Source organism: Parasteatoda tepidariorum, chromosome 3 (assembly GCF_043381705.1).
Source record: "Parasteatoda tepidariorum isolate YZ-2023 chromosome 3, CAS_Ptep_4.0, whole genome shotgun sequence".
In the NCBI taxonomy this organism is placed as follows: Eukaryota; Metazoa; Arthropoda; class Arachnida; order Araneae; family Theridiidae; genus Parasteatoda; species Parasteatoda tepidariorum.
Window position 1 is genome coordinate 22,440,643 of NC_092206.1, and position 18,254 is coordinate 22,458,896.

Here is an 18,254-nt window from a genome sequence, read left to right on the forward strand (position 1 = left end):
TTGTCAAAGAAGACTAATTTTTAGAAAATTGTTCCTACTTGTGTTGTTATTAATACTTCACTTTAGAAACGCTTTCCGTACAGCCATGCATGTTAGCAGCTATAAAATTACCTTTTCAAGAAAAATATTAAAATATAATAGATAAAAACCTGAATTAAAATAATTATTTCCGCATTTTCACCATTTCTGATAACTGTGTATACAAAATAAGAAAATTAATTCCATATTTTTTAGGATCCTTAGGATATTTGAATCTTTTTATTTGTAACTCATATTATGTTCTACAAAATGCATATATGTTGAATGCATAACTGTATATATGTGACAATTTGTGTTGTGATTCAAACTATAAACTTTTGTTTATTATATCATTAAGAATTTCAGTAAAAATGAATAAAATTTAATAATTTTTTAAATGTTTTTTTCATTTTAAATAATTGGCTATGAACTGCTTAAAAACACATTAAAATAGAAAGTATTATAATCGAACAAATTTTTAAAATATATTTATTAAAACTATTAATTCTATTAGCAATTATTTCACAGATTATATGTAAGAGAAAAAAATTTGGTAATTTTAAAGCATTTTGTATATGTAATAAAATTTTTGAAATGCTTAAGTGTCAGTTGTGTTGTGTTGTTAATTTTCTTGATAAGGNAACATTCAACTTTATTTAAATTTTATTTAATTTTATTTAACTATTTTTGAGTAATTTTTATTTAAATTATTTTTGAGTAAATTTATATTATTACTAAGTGTCAGGAATTAATATCAGGGTTTTGTTTTTTACATACTATGAATTTTGAGTAGTGTTTTCTCCCTCCTATAATTTAAAGTAATGTGGAAATTATTTCAATATATTTATTTTTAAATGCTTAATAAGTATTTTATAACATTTTTGCTATAAATAAAAAAAAAAATTCTTTACAAAATCTATTAAATTGCTTTAATTAAAAATTTTATTTTCTATATCACTGCAAACTTTTTAAATATTTTAACAACTAAAATTTTATTACACTGCTTTAGATTTTTGGTGTGCAAAAAGTGATTTTTCAGCATGTTATGTGTGAGCTGAGAAAATAGTCAATAAAAATTAAAAAAAAAAAGCATAATGCAGTTTTTTTCACATGCAGTTGGAACAGAAAAGTAAAAAAAAAAAAAACTTTTTTTATTAACTTTTTAAGAAAAATATATTTTTGAAAAGATGGAGTTTACGGAAACATATATTTTAATCCTCTTTGTTAATAGAATAATCAGTACTATTTTATTTATTTCATAGTGGATTGAGTTATCTGGAAATTTACCATAAATTTAAGTTAAAAATGTAGCATGATTGGTATATTATTAATAATTTGAATATTTCTTTAGATTTAGCCTTGTTAAATTGTTTTTGTATAGTTAAAATCATGAAAATTAAAAATTTTTGTTTATTTTTTTTTTGATGACATGCAAGATAAACTTTATAAAGTAATAAATTATATTGCAACAATGGAAAAGTTGTGTGGTTTATTTATTTTGCAATAGATTCAAATGATCTATTAAATTAGGTGCTTAATGTGAAAATTAAATAGATTTTTTTATTTATAAAACATTCGAAAAATGTTCCTTGTTTTTAATTATTTTTGAGAGCTATCAGTTAAAGAAGTTGCATACACCATGCACAGATACCACCAGCAGATATTCTTAAATTTTGCAGATACTTTTTAAATTTTTTTAGAGGCATTTTTATAAAATACCAATATTCTTAAGAAAAATTTTAAATTCAGCCTTCTCCAAGGAAAGTTAATTTTTTATTTTATTTACAACAGCGTGAATTTCAAAAATTTCGGGAAAAATATAGTCTGTGAAAAAAAGGCTTCAGAAAAGACCCCATGTAATACTACAAAAAACAGAATCATTAAGTTTTGATGCACAGAGTTTTAAAAAATTTACAAATGCTTGATGACATTGATTTAGTACAACTATTTGCATATGCTTATGATATTGATGTAATTGCTTGTTCCTTTCCTGCCCTGAAAGAAGTATTTCTTGCCCTTGAGGTGGCTGCAAGACAAATGTAGAGAAAACAAAATACATGTTATCCTCAAGAAACAGAGTCCCAGACTCCTATCTTAAAATAGGTTCTTATAGATTTGAAACAGTAAGGAGTTATACTTACTTAGGATCATTGATAACAGAATGTCTCCTGAAACAAAAAATCAACCCTATCTGGCAAATAGGGCTGAGAAGATTTATTAAATCTAGGTTTCTTGCTAGAAAAACAAAGTTCTCAATTTACAAAACCCTTGTCCGGTTGGTCTTGACATATACTTCTGAAGCTTGTGCAATGACAAACTTGGAGGAAAATTGTAGCGTAATATTTGAGAAAGATTTTGCTGAGTTTATTTGGCGGTGTAAATGAAAACCATAACTGGAGAAGGAGTAACTTTGAACAATAACCAGATTCATAAACAACCTGATATTATTAAATACATAAAAATAAATAGAAAGAATTGAATGGCCCGTGTGATTAGAATGAGAGATGACAATACCATAAAAAAAATATTGCTCTTTAGACCCTCTGAAACAAGAAAGCGGGGAAGGCCATGGTTGACACGGGCTGATTCAGTGGAGTCTGATTTTCTTGCAATTAATGAAAAGAATTGGAGATCAAAGATAAATTGGAAGTTGTTATGGAGAAATCTTCAGAGGAAGGCATTGGGGGTTCTGGTCAACTATGAAGATAATGACATTGATTAATAATCTGACCTGATCTTATGATTGATGTACATTCATTTTTAGATTTTTGATCTAAAGTATGAAGTAAGTTTGATTAAGTTGCTCTTTAGACCCACTGAAACAAGAAAGCAGGGAAGGCTGAGGTTGATACTTTGCAAATTAATATTAAATGTCAGCCGAGAAAAAAAATAATAGCATTTTGAGAATACCCATTTTATAAATACAATAAAAAAATAAATAAAATTCCACTGGTAATTATTATTTTTATAGAATCATTATTAAAATGTATTAAAACATAAATTTTCCATTGTACAAGCATTGGTTATAATTATTTATGAAAGTATGGAAAAAGAGTTTAAAGAAATTCTATACTTAAACAAAATTGATCTAATTTAGCAATGATATATCCTAAGGGAGGGATTTTTCTGATATTTTTTTCTGCTTACCAAATTCCTTGACATCCTTGAGTAAAAACGTATAAAAGCAATTTATAAAATAGACATCACGATTTGCATTAAATTGATCCACAAATCAAGATTTGCATTAAAGTGATTTATTACTATTTTGATTTATGATTTATACTAACAACTAACTTGCAACTCCTTACTTCATATATTTTTTTAACTGTATGTTTTGCTATTAATGAAGATATTGAACTGATTTACAAAGTGTACATCGCCACTTCATCTCTTTTCGCAAGTCTGGTTTGATCACTAAGTCTCCACATTGACCGCATTTCATACACAAATAAAACATTGCTATTCGTATTCACATGATTTAAAGATCAGACCTAGCAATTTTTCAAGCAATGTAAAAATCACACATCATAATTCTTCAGAGTCGTATCCACTCAATTTTAGAACTAGACAGCGCAATTTCAATTCATGTCTTTTAAAAATCAAATATCGCAAATCATATCCTTGTGGTTTAAATATCGCACATTGCGATTCGCAATGACACGCAAGATGAATCGATATCGAATGAAAATATACATCCTGTGATTTTCATATCAAAAATCACTTGTCGTATTAACGTGATTTAGAAGTTACACATTAAGATGTTTTAGAAATCACCCATCGCGATTCCTATTCCTACGATTTTATGTCAATTTAAGTGGTAACAAGCACAAAACATCTAGCATAGAGTTACTGAGCTTTAAATTTTAATTAGACTGCATATTTAAGGATGGCCATAGCTCAAAATCTGTATTTTAGAAAAACGACACAACTCAAAATGCTAATTCAAGAAATGAGTGTAGCATATAAATACACTTTTAAATTAATATAGCTTAAAATGTATTCTTAAGAAAATGCATGAAACTCAAAATGTGTATTTAAGAAAATGGAAAAAGCTCAAAATGCTTGTTATTGAATAGGATGAGCAATGAATGGGAGAGAGGATGAAAAATGTAGAAGTTGTTTTAACATCATTGAGGAGAAGAAAAAGGTTGAGGTTTATTTTTGATAATTTCACAGACTAGAGCAGTAATATAAAAATAAACCTGAATTGACATTATGTTATCGCCACATTATTGTATATTTTACTGTAATGGAAAACATATTTTCTGCAAAAACAGTAGGATGATAATATACATTTTGCTACCCTCTTATCTGTTTTATTGATACAAACAGTAGGGGAAAATTTCGTCACATGATACTGAATAATTCGGCACGGGTGTGGTGATTTGTATTTTACCATAGTTTGTCGTATGCTTACATAATCTCTCGTTGCTTACATTATCTGGACTTAATAATTCTAATTGGTTATGGGATGTATCTAACGGAAATTACTGTTAACAAATAAAAAATACAAGATTTCTTCAGAAAAATTCCCTTTATTTTTTTTTTCTAAAGATCAAAATGAATATATACATATATATTTCATTTTTGTAGAAAAAATCTGCCAAATAAAATTTTTTTGGTGCCAAATTTACGATTTTATCGCATTTGAAGAGGTGGCGAATGCTTAGTGTGGTCCTGCCGATGTAGAACAAATTACAATATTTTTCATAATTCATCAAGAATAAGTTGATATTAAGAGATGACATACTAATATTCAGTTCATTAACCAGAATAAAAATAACATCACTAATTTTGAACAATTTATTTTAAATGTTATACCGTTTATTATCACAATCACTATATCTGTTCTGATAAAAACTAGCATTTTATTTCTATTATAAATCTTGACCAAAACAACAGATAAACAATCAAAATAAAATTAAAAACTATTGTTTCGTTTACTCAGTTGATTTGATATGTTCAGTTTCCACAGTCTCGGAGTTGCAGTTTGATGCTATGTCCAAAAGCTGTTCTGTAGCATTAGGAAAAAATGTCTTGGCTTTGGACAAATCTTCGTTTGGAAATTGTGTCATGTTTAACCAAGTAGGTTTGTGAGTAAATGGCGTCCAGACACCTTGAATACTGGGAGTGTCTGTGTGATGATTGTTTATAAAACGTGATGTAGGAAAACCAGATTGGGTAAACATATATTCAACCCATTTAACAATTTCTTCTCTAGGCTTTCTAGGAAAAGAATGATAGTGTGAATGGCCATTAAGATATTCAGCTGTTATACTGGGAGGACCAATGCGGCGAGGTTTTAAATACACAACAACGCCAGGATTATTTCTTACAAGATCCATCAAGTCTTTCTCTAAAAACTCACGCAATCCTCTACTACCACCGTGGCTTTTAGAAAATCTGAATGTTACTCGCTGAAGTTGGCAAATATATCTTCCTATGCCGTTTTGAAGAACACTTTTTAGGTATGTGGAGCAGCCAGAATACACTTGGTTAGACATTTTAAACTTTCACGAAATAATTTAAAGCAATTTAAAAATTCTTTTTAAATTTTTTAATTGTTTGACGTTAGAAAATGTCGTAAGTTGATTGGGTATATGAAAGAGAAGTAAAATATTTTAGATGCTTTTTCATGTAACTCGAATAACAGAACTGTTGATAGGGTTGACGCATTAGCAGACCTCAGCTTTATAGTATAGTTCAGCTTATAGCTTTCTTTTTACATTTAGATCAGTTATATTCTCACTGAAAGCAAAAGGTTATTTATTCATGCACATCGGATTTACAGCTGCGCCATCTGGTAGTAAATATAGGAATATAGCTAATTATGTAATTTTACTGACAGTTTGAGATTGTATAATTTAAATGTGTGCGGTATTTAAATATCTGTCCATTAATTTTCTTCTAAGAGAATATATTGGGAAGAGAATATATTGTAGAATATATTGGATTCATCTTTACTACGTAAAATATCTATCCTTCTATAATTTGTAATGACTAAAATATTGACATTTTGCAACATAAATTCTGTTCTTCTATCTAACAAGGGAAACTAGGGAAGTGTGACTCGCCAATTTTGAAATAAACAAGTGGGATGTATGCCTTATGAGGAATAATTTTAGGGGGCAACATTCGTTTCGGCTCATAGAAGGTTCTGTGAGAGATAAAAAATAATTCAATATATAGAAAAATCGGTGTTGTGTTACTTCAATGCAGACTATTAGTTATTGTAATTGTCTCATAATCCAATTAATTTGTAATGAATTGGATAACTAATTAATTTTCTAATTAATAAATTAATTAAAAAATAATTAATTAATAAATTATTGTTAATTAATTGTTAATTAATTATTAATTGATTTGCAATAATTGCATGCTTAAATTAATTTGGAAAGTTTTTTAAAGAAAAAAAAATTAAAATAATTTGATGTCAAATTTTTTTTTTTAAATTTACCTAACAGGTTTTTCTGAAATACCTGTTAGGTAAAACCTGAACTGATATATAAAATTTTCGAAATCATTTTTGACAATAAATATGCATTATATAGTACGTGAAAGTACCACAAAATTAATTGGAGTATGAGACAATTACAATAACTAATAGTCTGCATTGAAGTAATAAAATACTGATCTTTCTATATATTGAATTATTTTTTATCTCTCACAGGACCTTCTATGGGCCGAAACGAATGTTGGCCCCTAAAATTATTCCTCATAAGGCATACATCCCACTAGTTTATTTCAAAATTGGCGAGTCACACTTCCCTAGTTTCCCATGTAAGTAACGGATAATATTAAATAGCTTCAGAAAAAATAAAAAATAACGATATTTCGTTCAACTTTCGAACATTAGACAGATGCAAGAGGTCGCTATTTTCCCTGCGTTACATAACGTTAGATTCTACACAAAATCATATTTTATCTAACGTTCAACGTAACATTATTTTGCATTTCTTTTGATGCTGTATAGTTGTGGGGGAATTACAAATCGACTATGTCAACCTTCATCTATCAAAAGGTACCTCCTGATAGAGTCAAGTTAACATGTCTTATGTACTAGTGATTCGGTACTTAATATTTATAGTGGTAGTTACGCCACATAGTATTAGATTTTATATTTTCTGTTATCATCTTGCTTCGTTTTTTATTCTTAGAATAAGATTTTGGAATTAATTTTTCTGCATTATTGTGAAGCAGTAAAACTTAGAACAATGGTTTTATAATGTCATTCCGTGCATTATTTACTTAACAATACAGAAATACTAAATAAAATATACAGTGTGGTCCCGAATTAATGGTACAAATTTTAAGGGTAGATACAGGACATTATAACAATCATTTACCGTATAGGAATGTGTGGGCGTAAGTGACGCGGTGAGGTGCAAACGCAAAAAAATAAGAGACGAAAGGGAGGACAAAGTGCTTGTTGAAAGCGTTGCGGACAAGTGTAATGTTTACAATAACTATTCAAAATTGCGTCCTCCAGTAGCGATACATGCTTGGCAGCGTCGGTGGAGCGATTAATTCATTCAAGGATGCCAGGTATTTCACACACGCGCATAGCAGCTTCGGATATTCGAGCAACGATATCCTCATTTGAGTCAAGTGGAACAGATATAAACAGATATCCCCATAAAAATAAACTTTACTTGGGTTCATCAGAAATTTTTAATTCTATAATTATTTAAAGCTATTATGTACTAAACCAACAATTTTTGACAAAAACATTTACATACCATTCAAATTAAAAAAAATTTATAAATATTGTATTTACCTAAATTAGATTTGCACAAGCATGCATACGGGATAGTGCCAAAAAAACATATATACTATTTTTACATCAACTTTTAAAAGTTGCCATTAATATTGATCGAAATTTAAGTACCACCAGTTGCTATTTTGAGAACGCTGCTACCACTAAATATATTTTTGTTTAATTAGTATTTCTAATTAAACAAATTAATATTGAAAATATATTTTGTCAAACCAATTCCATTGCTTGTATTTTAATGATAAGAGATTACGCATTACGAGCATAGTAAAGATAGAGCCCCTGAATTAGACAGGCTGACTTATCATCTCTTTTTGGAGCAAAGGGCTAACATAAGCACAATACTAACATAACGTTAACTTGCGAACTTGTTTGCTCCAATATTGCTTGATAGGTCAGCTCTGATAGTATAGGAGCCTTAAGTAAAGAGCTTTCCTCCAAAAAACTATGCGTTTTCAAGCAAGGCAATTTCCAGTATTCATTAATTAGCCATTAGTTATCACAACACTCGATTACGCAATCTAGGGAGAGGATCGTTTCCATGTTTACAGCCTCCTTCTCTTCATTTGCTCACATGTATGGGAATGTAGAACGATGTTCCCCCCATCCATAACATTTTTCGTGCTTAGATTATTAAGAATAGTTTTCAAAATTTCCATGATACTTACATTACGCATAATGTTTCATGAAATGTTTAGTTTCATGTAATTTCCATGTTTGAAAAATTTTTAATCGGTGTGAAAATCAAGACAGAAACAAACGTACTTCGAAATCCTATCTCTACTCACACGCTAATGGTGAAAACATGGCTAATTTTGCCATAGGTATGCTATGTGCCACCTGTAGCCCATTTCGATCGCCAATAGAAAAAGCTATATTATGTATTCACAAAATTTGTTTTCGTTAAGAACATACAGAACTTTTCAGAGGAAAATTTAAACAAGATTCTTCCTAATATTGATTTATTTACTTTTTTTATGACCATTATAATGTGTATATTAAGCTAAAATATTAAGTCAATTAAGGGAATGTTTTACTATCACCATTATTTTAGTACTGTATTTTAAACGAGATAAAAAAAAATATGTACTTGTCTTAAATTTAAAAGGAATAATACAAATTTAAAGTAACAAACACAATGCTGATAATATAAATATTCACAAGCTGGAGATATTGCTTAACGTCAGCGTTAAAAAAAAATTGCTTGACTATTTCTGATATCATATCCTTACATTTTTATGCAGCTAAAGCAATACAAAACATTTTGTAAACATTTATTTATAAAAGCAATGAAGGGTGATCTTGATCATCATCTCTGTTATTATCTATGCTTAGTTGACAGAAATAGAACATTAAAAAATTTACAAAATTTTTTTGTCACTTTTTATTCCTACTCAGCATACTTGTCTTCCCAGATCGTCACCAAAAGCCCATTGTGCAGATTCAGTGAGACGTGAATAAAATATTACTAAATGTCCTAAACGCAATTCTTTCTCTCTAGGTTTAGTTGCAGGATCTTGGTATTTTTTTTTAAAGCAATAAGTTTTAGATACTGTAGAAATAAAGTTTAAAGAAATGGCAAATTAAAATTATAAAAGGAATGTTTGTACCCCGGAAAAGAGAGAAAACTCGTAGCAAAGCCATTTTATTGCTGCATTATTTTCGGGAATAATAAGAAAATATCGCTGACAATACTAAAATTATAGCATACATGTACAGGGCAGTTTCTTATCCTGAAAAATGTAAATAGTGGCGTTTAGTTAATAATTAATCGAAAAGGCTTTACCAATTAAATAAATAAGGGCTGTAATTCACATGTAAATTTTTCAGATGTAAATATGCACGTTAAAACTGTTAATAACTGTAAAAATGTTACAGTATTGAAGGGTATTTTATTTCTTTTGAAAATGAACTGGAAATGACCTTTTATAGGCTACAAACAGGCCTAAATATTCATAAACACCTTTTTTTAAATTATTAGTTTTTAAAATTAACGCAATGGTGATAATGACCAAACTAACATTCCACAACATTGGCTTTGTGAATATCTTGCTGACGATGTCGGTCGACATTCTACAGTATCTGTAAATGTTGGGAAATATTTATCGACATTTTACAGCGCTTCTTAAAACATCGAAGAATATTTCGCAACAATATTGTGCGATGTTAAAAACTACGTTTTTACGACATCGATTTTGAGATGTGTGCTGCTGGCGCACCGTAAGACTTTCTCTCGTTCTGTAAAGGTACCATAATACCAGGCATTCAATGATTTTTCATTCATATAATTTGGCTTATCAGAACACAGGAAAAAATTATAATAGTTTTGATATTAAATGCAAAAAAAAAAGGAAAGAAATCTAACACGTTAGGGATAAATGATGTAGTTTCGATCTCGATGTAGTTTCGATGTTCTGGATTCGATCTCAATATTATGTTTTCTCTCAATGACACAAAATACGATCTATTTATGCATCTTTTAATTTGAAGACAACACACTTGTCTGAAAACATAATTTTATAATTAGTGATTTTAGAGCCATATATGATTTGCATTTTGCATATTGTAAACGAATTAACGTAATGGAGAATACAGAATTTCTTAAAAAGTTGTTTTAAAATAATTTCTAGATAAATGTGAGCATCTCTATAGAATATGACCCTCATCATATTAACACGGTTTTAAACAATTTACGCGGGCTCAAATTATTAGAAAAACTTTACGAAATGTCCAACTGACAAATTCCTTTTATAAATTAAGTGACCTTTGGTACGGAAAAAGGAAAAAAGCATGACCCATATAGACCCATATAACTCAACCAAAACATTTGAAGCAGTTTCCAAGTGTCTAAAAAAATCTTTAAGAGTCTTTGAAATGGATACCGGGCTTACGTCATATCCTTTTTTCTTTTTAATAACAGAAAATTCTTTTTAATCCCGTTGCAGTACATTTGCTAAATTTAGGTGCAAGCATATCAGGAGGTGTCAAGCGCAGTGTATAGTTTCGTTTGAAAACACTGATCTAATTCAGTAATAGCTTGTGGGAAAAGCTACATAAATAAATAATAATAATAAAAAAATAAGGCTGACAGAAAGTTAAGTGATAAGTCCTTTTTGAGTTGAATTTTAAATAATATTTTTCATGCTTTCAATCAATTTGCACAGCAATTTAATTTTTGTTGTTGTCAGATTCAGTTTATAGCAACGTCTGTTCAGCCTACCATTAACTAATACATTGAAAAACTGATGCGTGGGAGAATGTGTCATGTGTTGCTGGAGATTTGAAAATTCGGAAAAATCTTGACATTTGTTTCATATTTTTGAAAATTATCGAATAAATCAATCACCAAATCACCAAAGTTCCATCTTCCAAAGGTGCGTAAGCAAACCTTTGTTTCTTTATTCTTTGTGTCAGACTTAGATGCTTAGTTTATTATATCACTTGAAAACACTGCCCTATTTGGTATTAAAAATGTTAAAAAAATACTGGCATGTACGAACATGCAGTGATATTTCAAAGTATTTTTGTTTAAAAAATGCTAAAGTTTTTAAAAAATATTTACACCTAATTTTACTGATATTACCGATTATTAAATGGAATGGAATTATTAAAATTTAGAAAATGGAATAAGTCCCTTTTACAGTCTAATACCAAGCAGTTAGAGTTTTGGGAAATTACGAATTTATTTTTTAATATTTTTCATATCTTTTATATTTTCCAACATTTCGATTAATAAAAGACCTTTAATTTGGAAAGTCATCACTTTTCTTTTGCTCATATTTCTGCAGTTTGGTAAACAAATTTTGGTAAGGATCTGAAACAAATAGTAACTGAGAAAGTTTAGGAATAAAAATTAATTTCTCTGTTTATCCTATCCGTAATATTTTAGGCTTGTTTTTTAAATGTGAGATGAAAAATAATCTTTGCTGTGAAAATTCATTTTTATGTATAAGAAACAAATCTGATATAAAAAATAATCTGATGTGGGATTGAGGAAACCAAAGCTTATTTATTTTCCGGGTAAAGCACGGATGAATTGAAAGACTATTTTTAGAAACGCATTTAAGTTTCAGCAGCAATAAAACTGGTTTTGGTGTTTTCATCGTTGCTCACTCCCTGGTAATTCGATAGCTTTTTAGTTTTATTCCATACTTACGGGAATGTCTTTTTGACTTCATTTTTGATAAGAATCCTTAAAATAAAGATTAAGGTTGGTAATTAGTCAACAACTGTATATTGTGGTCAAAAATAACGTTTTAAGCATAAATATTATAATTATGGAAGAATCCGACGATATTTTGATAATAGGACAATTGCCATTATTAAAGGTTATTTTAAAATCCAATCTGCTTCATTTCAAAATAAAACTTTCTATTAATATTAACAAAATAATAATAAATTCGTAATCTTTAAATTTAAGTTCTTGATTTTTTTTAAGAACTTAAAGTATTACTTGTTTATGTGAACTAAAAATTTCGATAAAAGATTTTACTAATAATTATTGAGATATTAATAGTTAAACATATAACACTGGTACTCAAAAGTAATGTTTAATGATATAAAAAAACTTGTCTTTTAAGGTGGCAACTTTTCTTCCCATAGTTATTAGCTGCACAAGTTAATTTATAAGAAAATGCTATTTGTCAAATTTTTGTATTGAGGCTCTTCATAAAATAATATCTATTTTAAACTACTTAAATCTAATGAAATGTATTTCTTTAATAGTAAAGCAAATTTCATTGAGAGCAAATTCCTTTTTCAAGACAAGAATTCAACTTCCGCGTTATACTGAATTTCTTTAAGTATAAATAACTGATGTTAAAATAACCCAATGATTCAATCATTCATTAGGGAAGCTAATTTAAATAGTATAAATTCTTGTATCATTGTCCAACTTGCCTTAGTTAGTAACTGCACAAGTTAATTTGTTAGAAAATGCTATTATTCAAACTTTCGTGTGAGGGTTCTTTATAAAATATTACCTGTTTCAAACTGCTTGATGAAATTTGTTTTTTTAATCAAATTTGTTTTTTTATTTTTTAAAGAGAAGCATACTTCATTGAGAGAGAATTCCTTTTTCAAGATAAGGATCAGGTTTTGAATTTAACTTCTGTGTTAGATTGAATTTTTTAACATATAAACAACCGAAGTTAAAACAATCCAATTATTCACTCACTCATTAGGGACGTTAATTTAAATAACATGAATTCATGTGTCACTGAAGTATTATCCAACGATAAACTTATATTTACATCGCAATTTTTATCTAAAGAAGAACTTTCTTTATTAAATCTCTTTAAGTATCCAAAAAAGAAAGAGCATTTTTAAATCATCTCTACTTTGAAGTTGATTTTAAGCGAAATGAAAACTAATTACAAAAACACGAGTGAAATCCACCAAACTTCAGTTAGTTTGAAAGACATGAAAGCAACCAAACTATGACTTGGCGATGAAACATAATTAAATAAGAAAGCATGCCAACTGAAGAAATAACAATTTCCCCAAAGTTTGTTTCCTTGGGGTAAACATTATTTTGCAATAACCACAGCATTTGCGTCCCTTAAAGGTAATTGTTTTTTACGTTTATTAATTACCCAAAGTTGGAAGCATTTAATTCTTTTCCTCTGCTCTGCTCCCGAAGTTACTTTGATTATAAAGTTCCTTCAGTGACATTCTTTTTCCCAAGGTGAGTTTGTGTTTTTGGATTATTCACGAGCTACCAAAAATAATAAAGGAATAATTAGAGAAGAATTTTGCGGATTATAATTACTTGACAAGCAAAGTCATGTTTTGAGGTAAGGGGCTAAAAGTAATGCCTTGAGCTAAAAATCAGTAATTTCATTATTGAGAATGTGAAGACTAAAAAAAATATACTTCTTTCTCTTCTTGCAAGTTTTAAAAATATTAAAAATGTGTTGTTATATGTCCTATTTTCTTTAGCTGTAAGATTAAAATAATTCTTTAGCTGCAAGAATAAAATAATTCTTTAGTTGTAATATTTTTTTAAAGTTTAAGTAGTAATTGCGTGGGAGAATTCGCATCAAGTAAAGATTTTTTTCCTAATCGAAAAAAAAAATCCATCAAAAGGCAAAAATTCGATTGAAGATTAAATGCTTTTCCTTTTTTCAATTCTGTCTATAACAATAAACTATAGCCGTTGAGGTTCAGGGAAATAGAGCGTTCGCCTCCCAATGAGGTGAACCGGGTTTGAATCCCAGCGATGGCTGGTTGCTACAAATTCCGCACTTGGATTGCACCGACCACAGTGATGACGTAAAATATCCTCAGTGGTAGACGGATTATGGGTTAGATTTTTCTAGCCATCAGACTAACCGTGTGCGAGTTTTTCGTAATTTTCTTCTGCATGTAGTCCTGCAGTGGACTGATCGTTAAGACACGGTTCCCAGCAGATCACCGAAGTCAAGCATCACTGACTGCTGTCAGCGTGAGGGTGGTGACCACTTGGATCAGTCTGAGTAGGGACCGAGGGTGTGCAGTGTTGGTCCTAGTTAAAGTGCTCGACTTCACGTCGGGCTACCGAAGCGGGGGTGCCATCCCCTCTGCAAGGGATCAAAATTGTGATGGCATGTCTTCGGATCATCCTCAGGGATGTTTCCTAGACCGTCGCCAATAGCCCATTGTGCAGCTTTAGTGCGACGTAAATGAACTACAACAATCTTCTGCATGTAACGCAAATACGGGTTAGTTTCATCAAGAAGTCCTCAACGAAGTCAAAATCCTCACAAAATGTGATTCTGGAATTCCCTTGTCTTCTGGATTGGGTTTAAAATTACAAGGCTATAGAGTTGAGCATTAGTAGTCGTAAGCCCAAAAAATTGGGTCGGTTGTTCAACGACAGTTATAAAATATAACTATAAACTTTTCGGATGTCTTACCGTTAGATAGTGCTGAAGATGAAGACTTTATCATTGTTAAAGAAAAATTCTGAATCAATTTTAAGAGTCCGATGAAGTTAATTAGATTAAAAAGAAAAATAATTTTTTTTCATTAAAAGTTTTTTACTATTATATATTTTTACTTTTCACACTTTTTAAAACTTTAATCAATTATGGACCATACTTCTATTTGATGGAATATAAACTTCAATTGAATGTGAATTTTGTATTTATATTCCTTAAAAAATGTCAACTGGCTTTGTAACCGTATTTCTATCAATTAGAGAAATATTATTGCGGCCTAAAAAATATTTCAAAATTTAGAATTTTGTATTTATGTGGGTGTGATGCTATTATAGGCATTGCATATGCTTCCTAGCTTTTAAAATTTCTCTAATTTCATACATTTATTTTTTTAATCATTCTTAATCCAATTTTAACTAAAATTAACTAATTATTTAATTTTAATTACATTTTATAAACAGCAAATACAAATATTTAATTTTATTCTTAACTAATCAATGTATAATTTTTTTAATTCAATACAAATGCATAACTTATTAATTCACTGTCGCGAGTAAATCGAACATCAAAATCTACTTTTAACTCCTTATTTCTTAAGTTGCTTTATTTCTCTAACGACAATAATGTTTCAGTTACAGGGTTATATTAACTTCTCACGATCTTTTTGTTGATTAAGCTGTAGCCAAATTATTTAAATATTAATATGAGATAGCCGTGAAGTTGGCTAAATAGGCTTTTCTTTTGGCATTGTCCTTTTTCGATAATGCGTCTATGATGGATCTACCCTGCATTACAAAGCATTGGTTAAATATTTCTTTTTAATATGGTTTTGGACTAGACAGGTTATGGGAGATTTATCTATCATGGCCTGTCCTTATTGATATTATTATGCAAAATTTATTATTTCACTTAGTCATTTGGATAAAATATTCCTTTAATTTTGTATCTCGAGCTCAATAACTACTATTGAATAAAAGTTTTGTAATGATTATGATTCTATTTTCATCGTAAACTATCATTTCCATGATCCTGTTTTTATTGTTTACCTCAATTATATAGTTTGTCTACAGTGAGAACTCCCCCCGCCATAAAGTCTGAGGCCGTCTGTTGCTATGGAAACAAGAATAGCGCATTTCAGGGAGGTTAGCTTCTCTTCACTCTAGGGCTAACACAATAGACCGAAAAAAAATATTCTCTTACCTCTATACTAAAAATATTCTTAAAAATATTCTAGACCGAAAAAAAATATTCTTTTCCTCTCGCCGACCCAAGCCAAAACCTGTCCTAAATAATGAGCCCACACCCCTACTTGAAATTACTATACCTCGTTACCATAGTCACCGCCACAGGTTCAGACGCATGGCTAGGGGAGTTCTTACTTTAGACAAACTATACACCCTCCAACCTTCCAAACACACCTTCCAGCCACGCCGAATTTGCCATTATTGCGGGGATCACCGCTGTCCCAACTTTGTTATTTGAATTTTTCGAAAACTAATTAGAAAAAGGAAGTGTTAATTTTCTAAGATCATTAAAATTGCATAGTTAAGTATCAACCTTATTAATTATAAACTTTAAATTATTCAGTATAATATTATTACCTTGCTCACATCCATTTTTGGGCNAAATAATAATTAAAAGAATATAGAGTTCACAAAATAGTGAAGGGAATACAAAAGTACTGTCAAACCGTTATTGAGAAGGAAGGAACTGAAAACAATAAAAAACATAACTGACCGCAGAGATAAGTTGAAAATCGATTATTCGAAACACCTCTTAGTATTGTTGACAAGATTTTTGTAGAAATATAAGTTTACATAAGAGCACATAAGTTTACGTAAGACGCTGTTTATTTCTTTATGCGAGAGGTACAAACCTGTGTTTGTTTAGTTCTGCGTCAACAACAGATAAAAATAACTAATTTTCCAGAGGTTTTAAAATTGGGCACTCCTTTAATAGATAACTGGTTTCAACAAAAAAATTTTTTACTTTAATTTTTGGGATGGTTACTTTATTTAGCTTTTGTTGACTCAATATATATATATATATATATATAAAATTTTCAATCAATATTAGTTTAGGTTAGTTTATTGCACACAACACAAATTTAAATATTATCAATGAAAAAAAAAGACACGAAATATAAAAAGCAGATAAAGAAAATACACAGTCTAATATCTAACCTAATAACCACAGCCTAATATCTAATATCTAAATAAACAGATTTGGACTACATTTCATTTTTTTTCTTCCAAGTTAATAATTTTTAGATAAAAAGAGTAATCTGATGCTTTGATATTATATTATTCTGATAATTTTATTAATTCAGATACATGAGTACTATAAACAAGATACAGTTATTATATATAATTTTGAACAAATTGGAAACTGGCAAATTTTTTGTCAAAAACACAAATAAGATTATTTCCCTCTACTTTATTATATATTAACACTAGATTGCCTAAGGAAGTCATTTTGACTGCTTTTAATTTCAATTAGAAAAACAATTATGTATATAATGACACAATTTTTTAGAATTTTGTACAACATATAATTTTTTTATTGTTAATATTTGCTAATAACTTGTTAAATAACTGTAAATAACATAAAAAATATAAAAAACTAATTTTAAATAAATTTCTTCACACATTATTTATTCTTTTACAATCCAGTCATTTTGACTGCTTTTGGGCAACATAGGTATATACCAATTTTCCGTCTTTCTAGTGTTAAAAAAGCACTTAACAGAATATAAAATTAAGAAAAATAATTTTCTCTTTGATTTACATTTAAAGGACAATTACAAATAACGTACTGCAATAGAAAATATTGAGTTTTCAATTTCGATACTTTAAAGGAAAATGTTTGGATTTTAAGGGGTTTAGTAGCTATGTTTTAAGTAGAATAATATGCAGTTAAGTTTGTAAAAGCTTACTTACTTAATTTATCCTTTAAAGGAAGATGGATTCTCCCTAAAGCTATTTTCATTTCCATTACTTAAGTAGAATCGAAATCATTGATCCGGAAACAGTTAAAGCAAATTCAGGAGAGTTGCTAATGCTTCTAATAGTCCTTATCTCTTGCCTGATAATTATCCATTGAGTAATATAATTACCTTCCATGAATTTTGAATCGTAACGAGGATCACATTTGAAAACAAATTAATTCTATTAGACAGTTTGGAAGCATAAAGAATATTTAAATATCCAATAGCTTCTTATTGTATATTTATATATTGTAAAAGTAAACACATATTTTAAGATTATTAGTTTTTCTAAAAGTGTGCATTATGGTACTTCTATAAATACATATTTTGAATACTTCGAAAATAAAATTTTTTTAAAACTGTAATTAGAAATAATGTTTACATATCATTAAATCTGTAAATGTCGCCAAGGGAGTTTTTTGAATTTTTCGAAAACGAAAATAAAAATTTTACAGCTAGAGTTCCTTAAAATTACTTCCCTTGCGTCGTCTTGGTTTATAGTTGGATTGAAATGCTGCCAGTACTATTTAGTTGAGAGTTATCTTGGTTTATATGG

The 18,254-nt window shown here is 29.1% G+C and overlaps 1 protein-coding gene across 1 annotated transcript; it reads right to left on the reverse strand.

Annotated features, from left to right (window-relative positions):
* Positions 1-4,807: 4,807 nt before the first annotated feature.
* LOC107437511 (mitochondrial ribosomal protein L43) lies at positions 4,808-5,706 on the reverse strand. The gene has a single exon (XM_016049535.4). The coding sequence runs from the start codon at positions 5,520-5,522 to the stop codon at positions 4,959-4,961; it is 564 nt and encodes a 187-aa protein (XP_015905021.2). The 5' UTR covers positions 5,523-5,706; the 3' UTR covers positions 4,808-4,958.
* Between the last annotated feature and the right edge of the window lie 12,548 nt (positions 5,707-18,254).

Excerpts from the sequence above, each read along its gene's own strand:
- LOC107437511 (XM_016049535.4), bottom strand. The coding sequence starts at position 5,522 with ATGTCTAACCAAGTGTATTCTGGCTGCTCCACATACCTAAAAAGTGTT.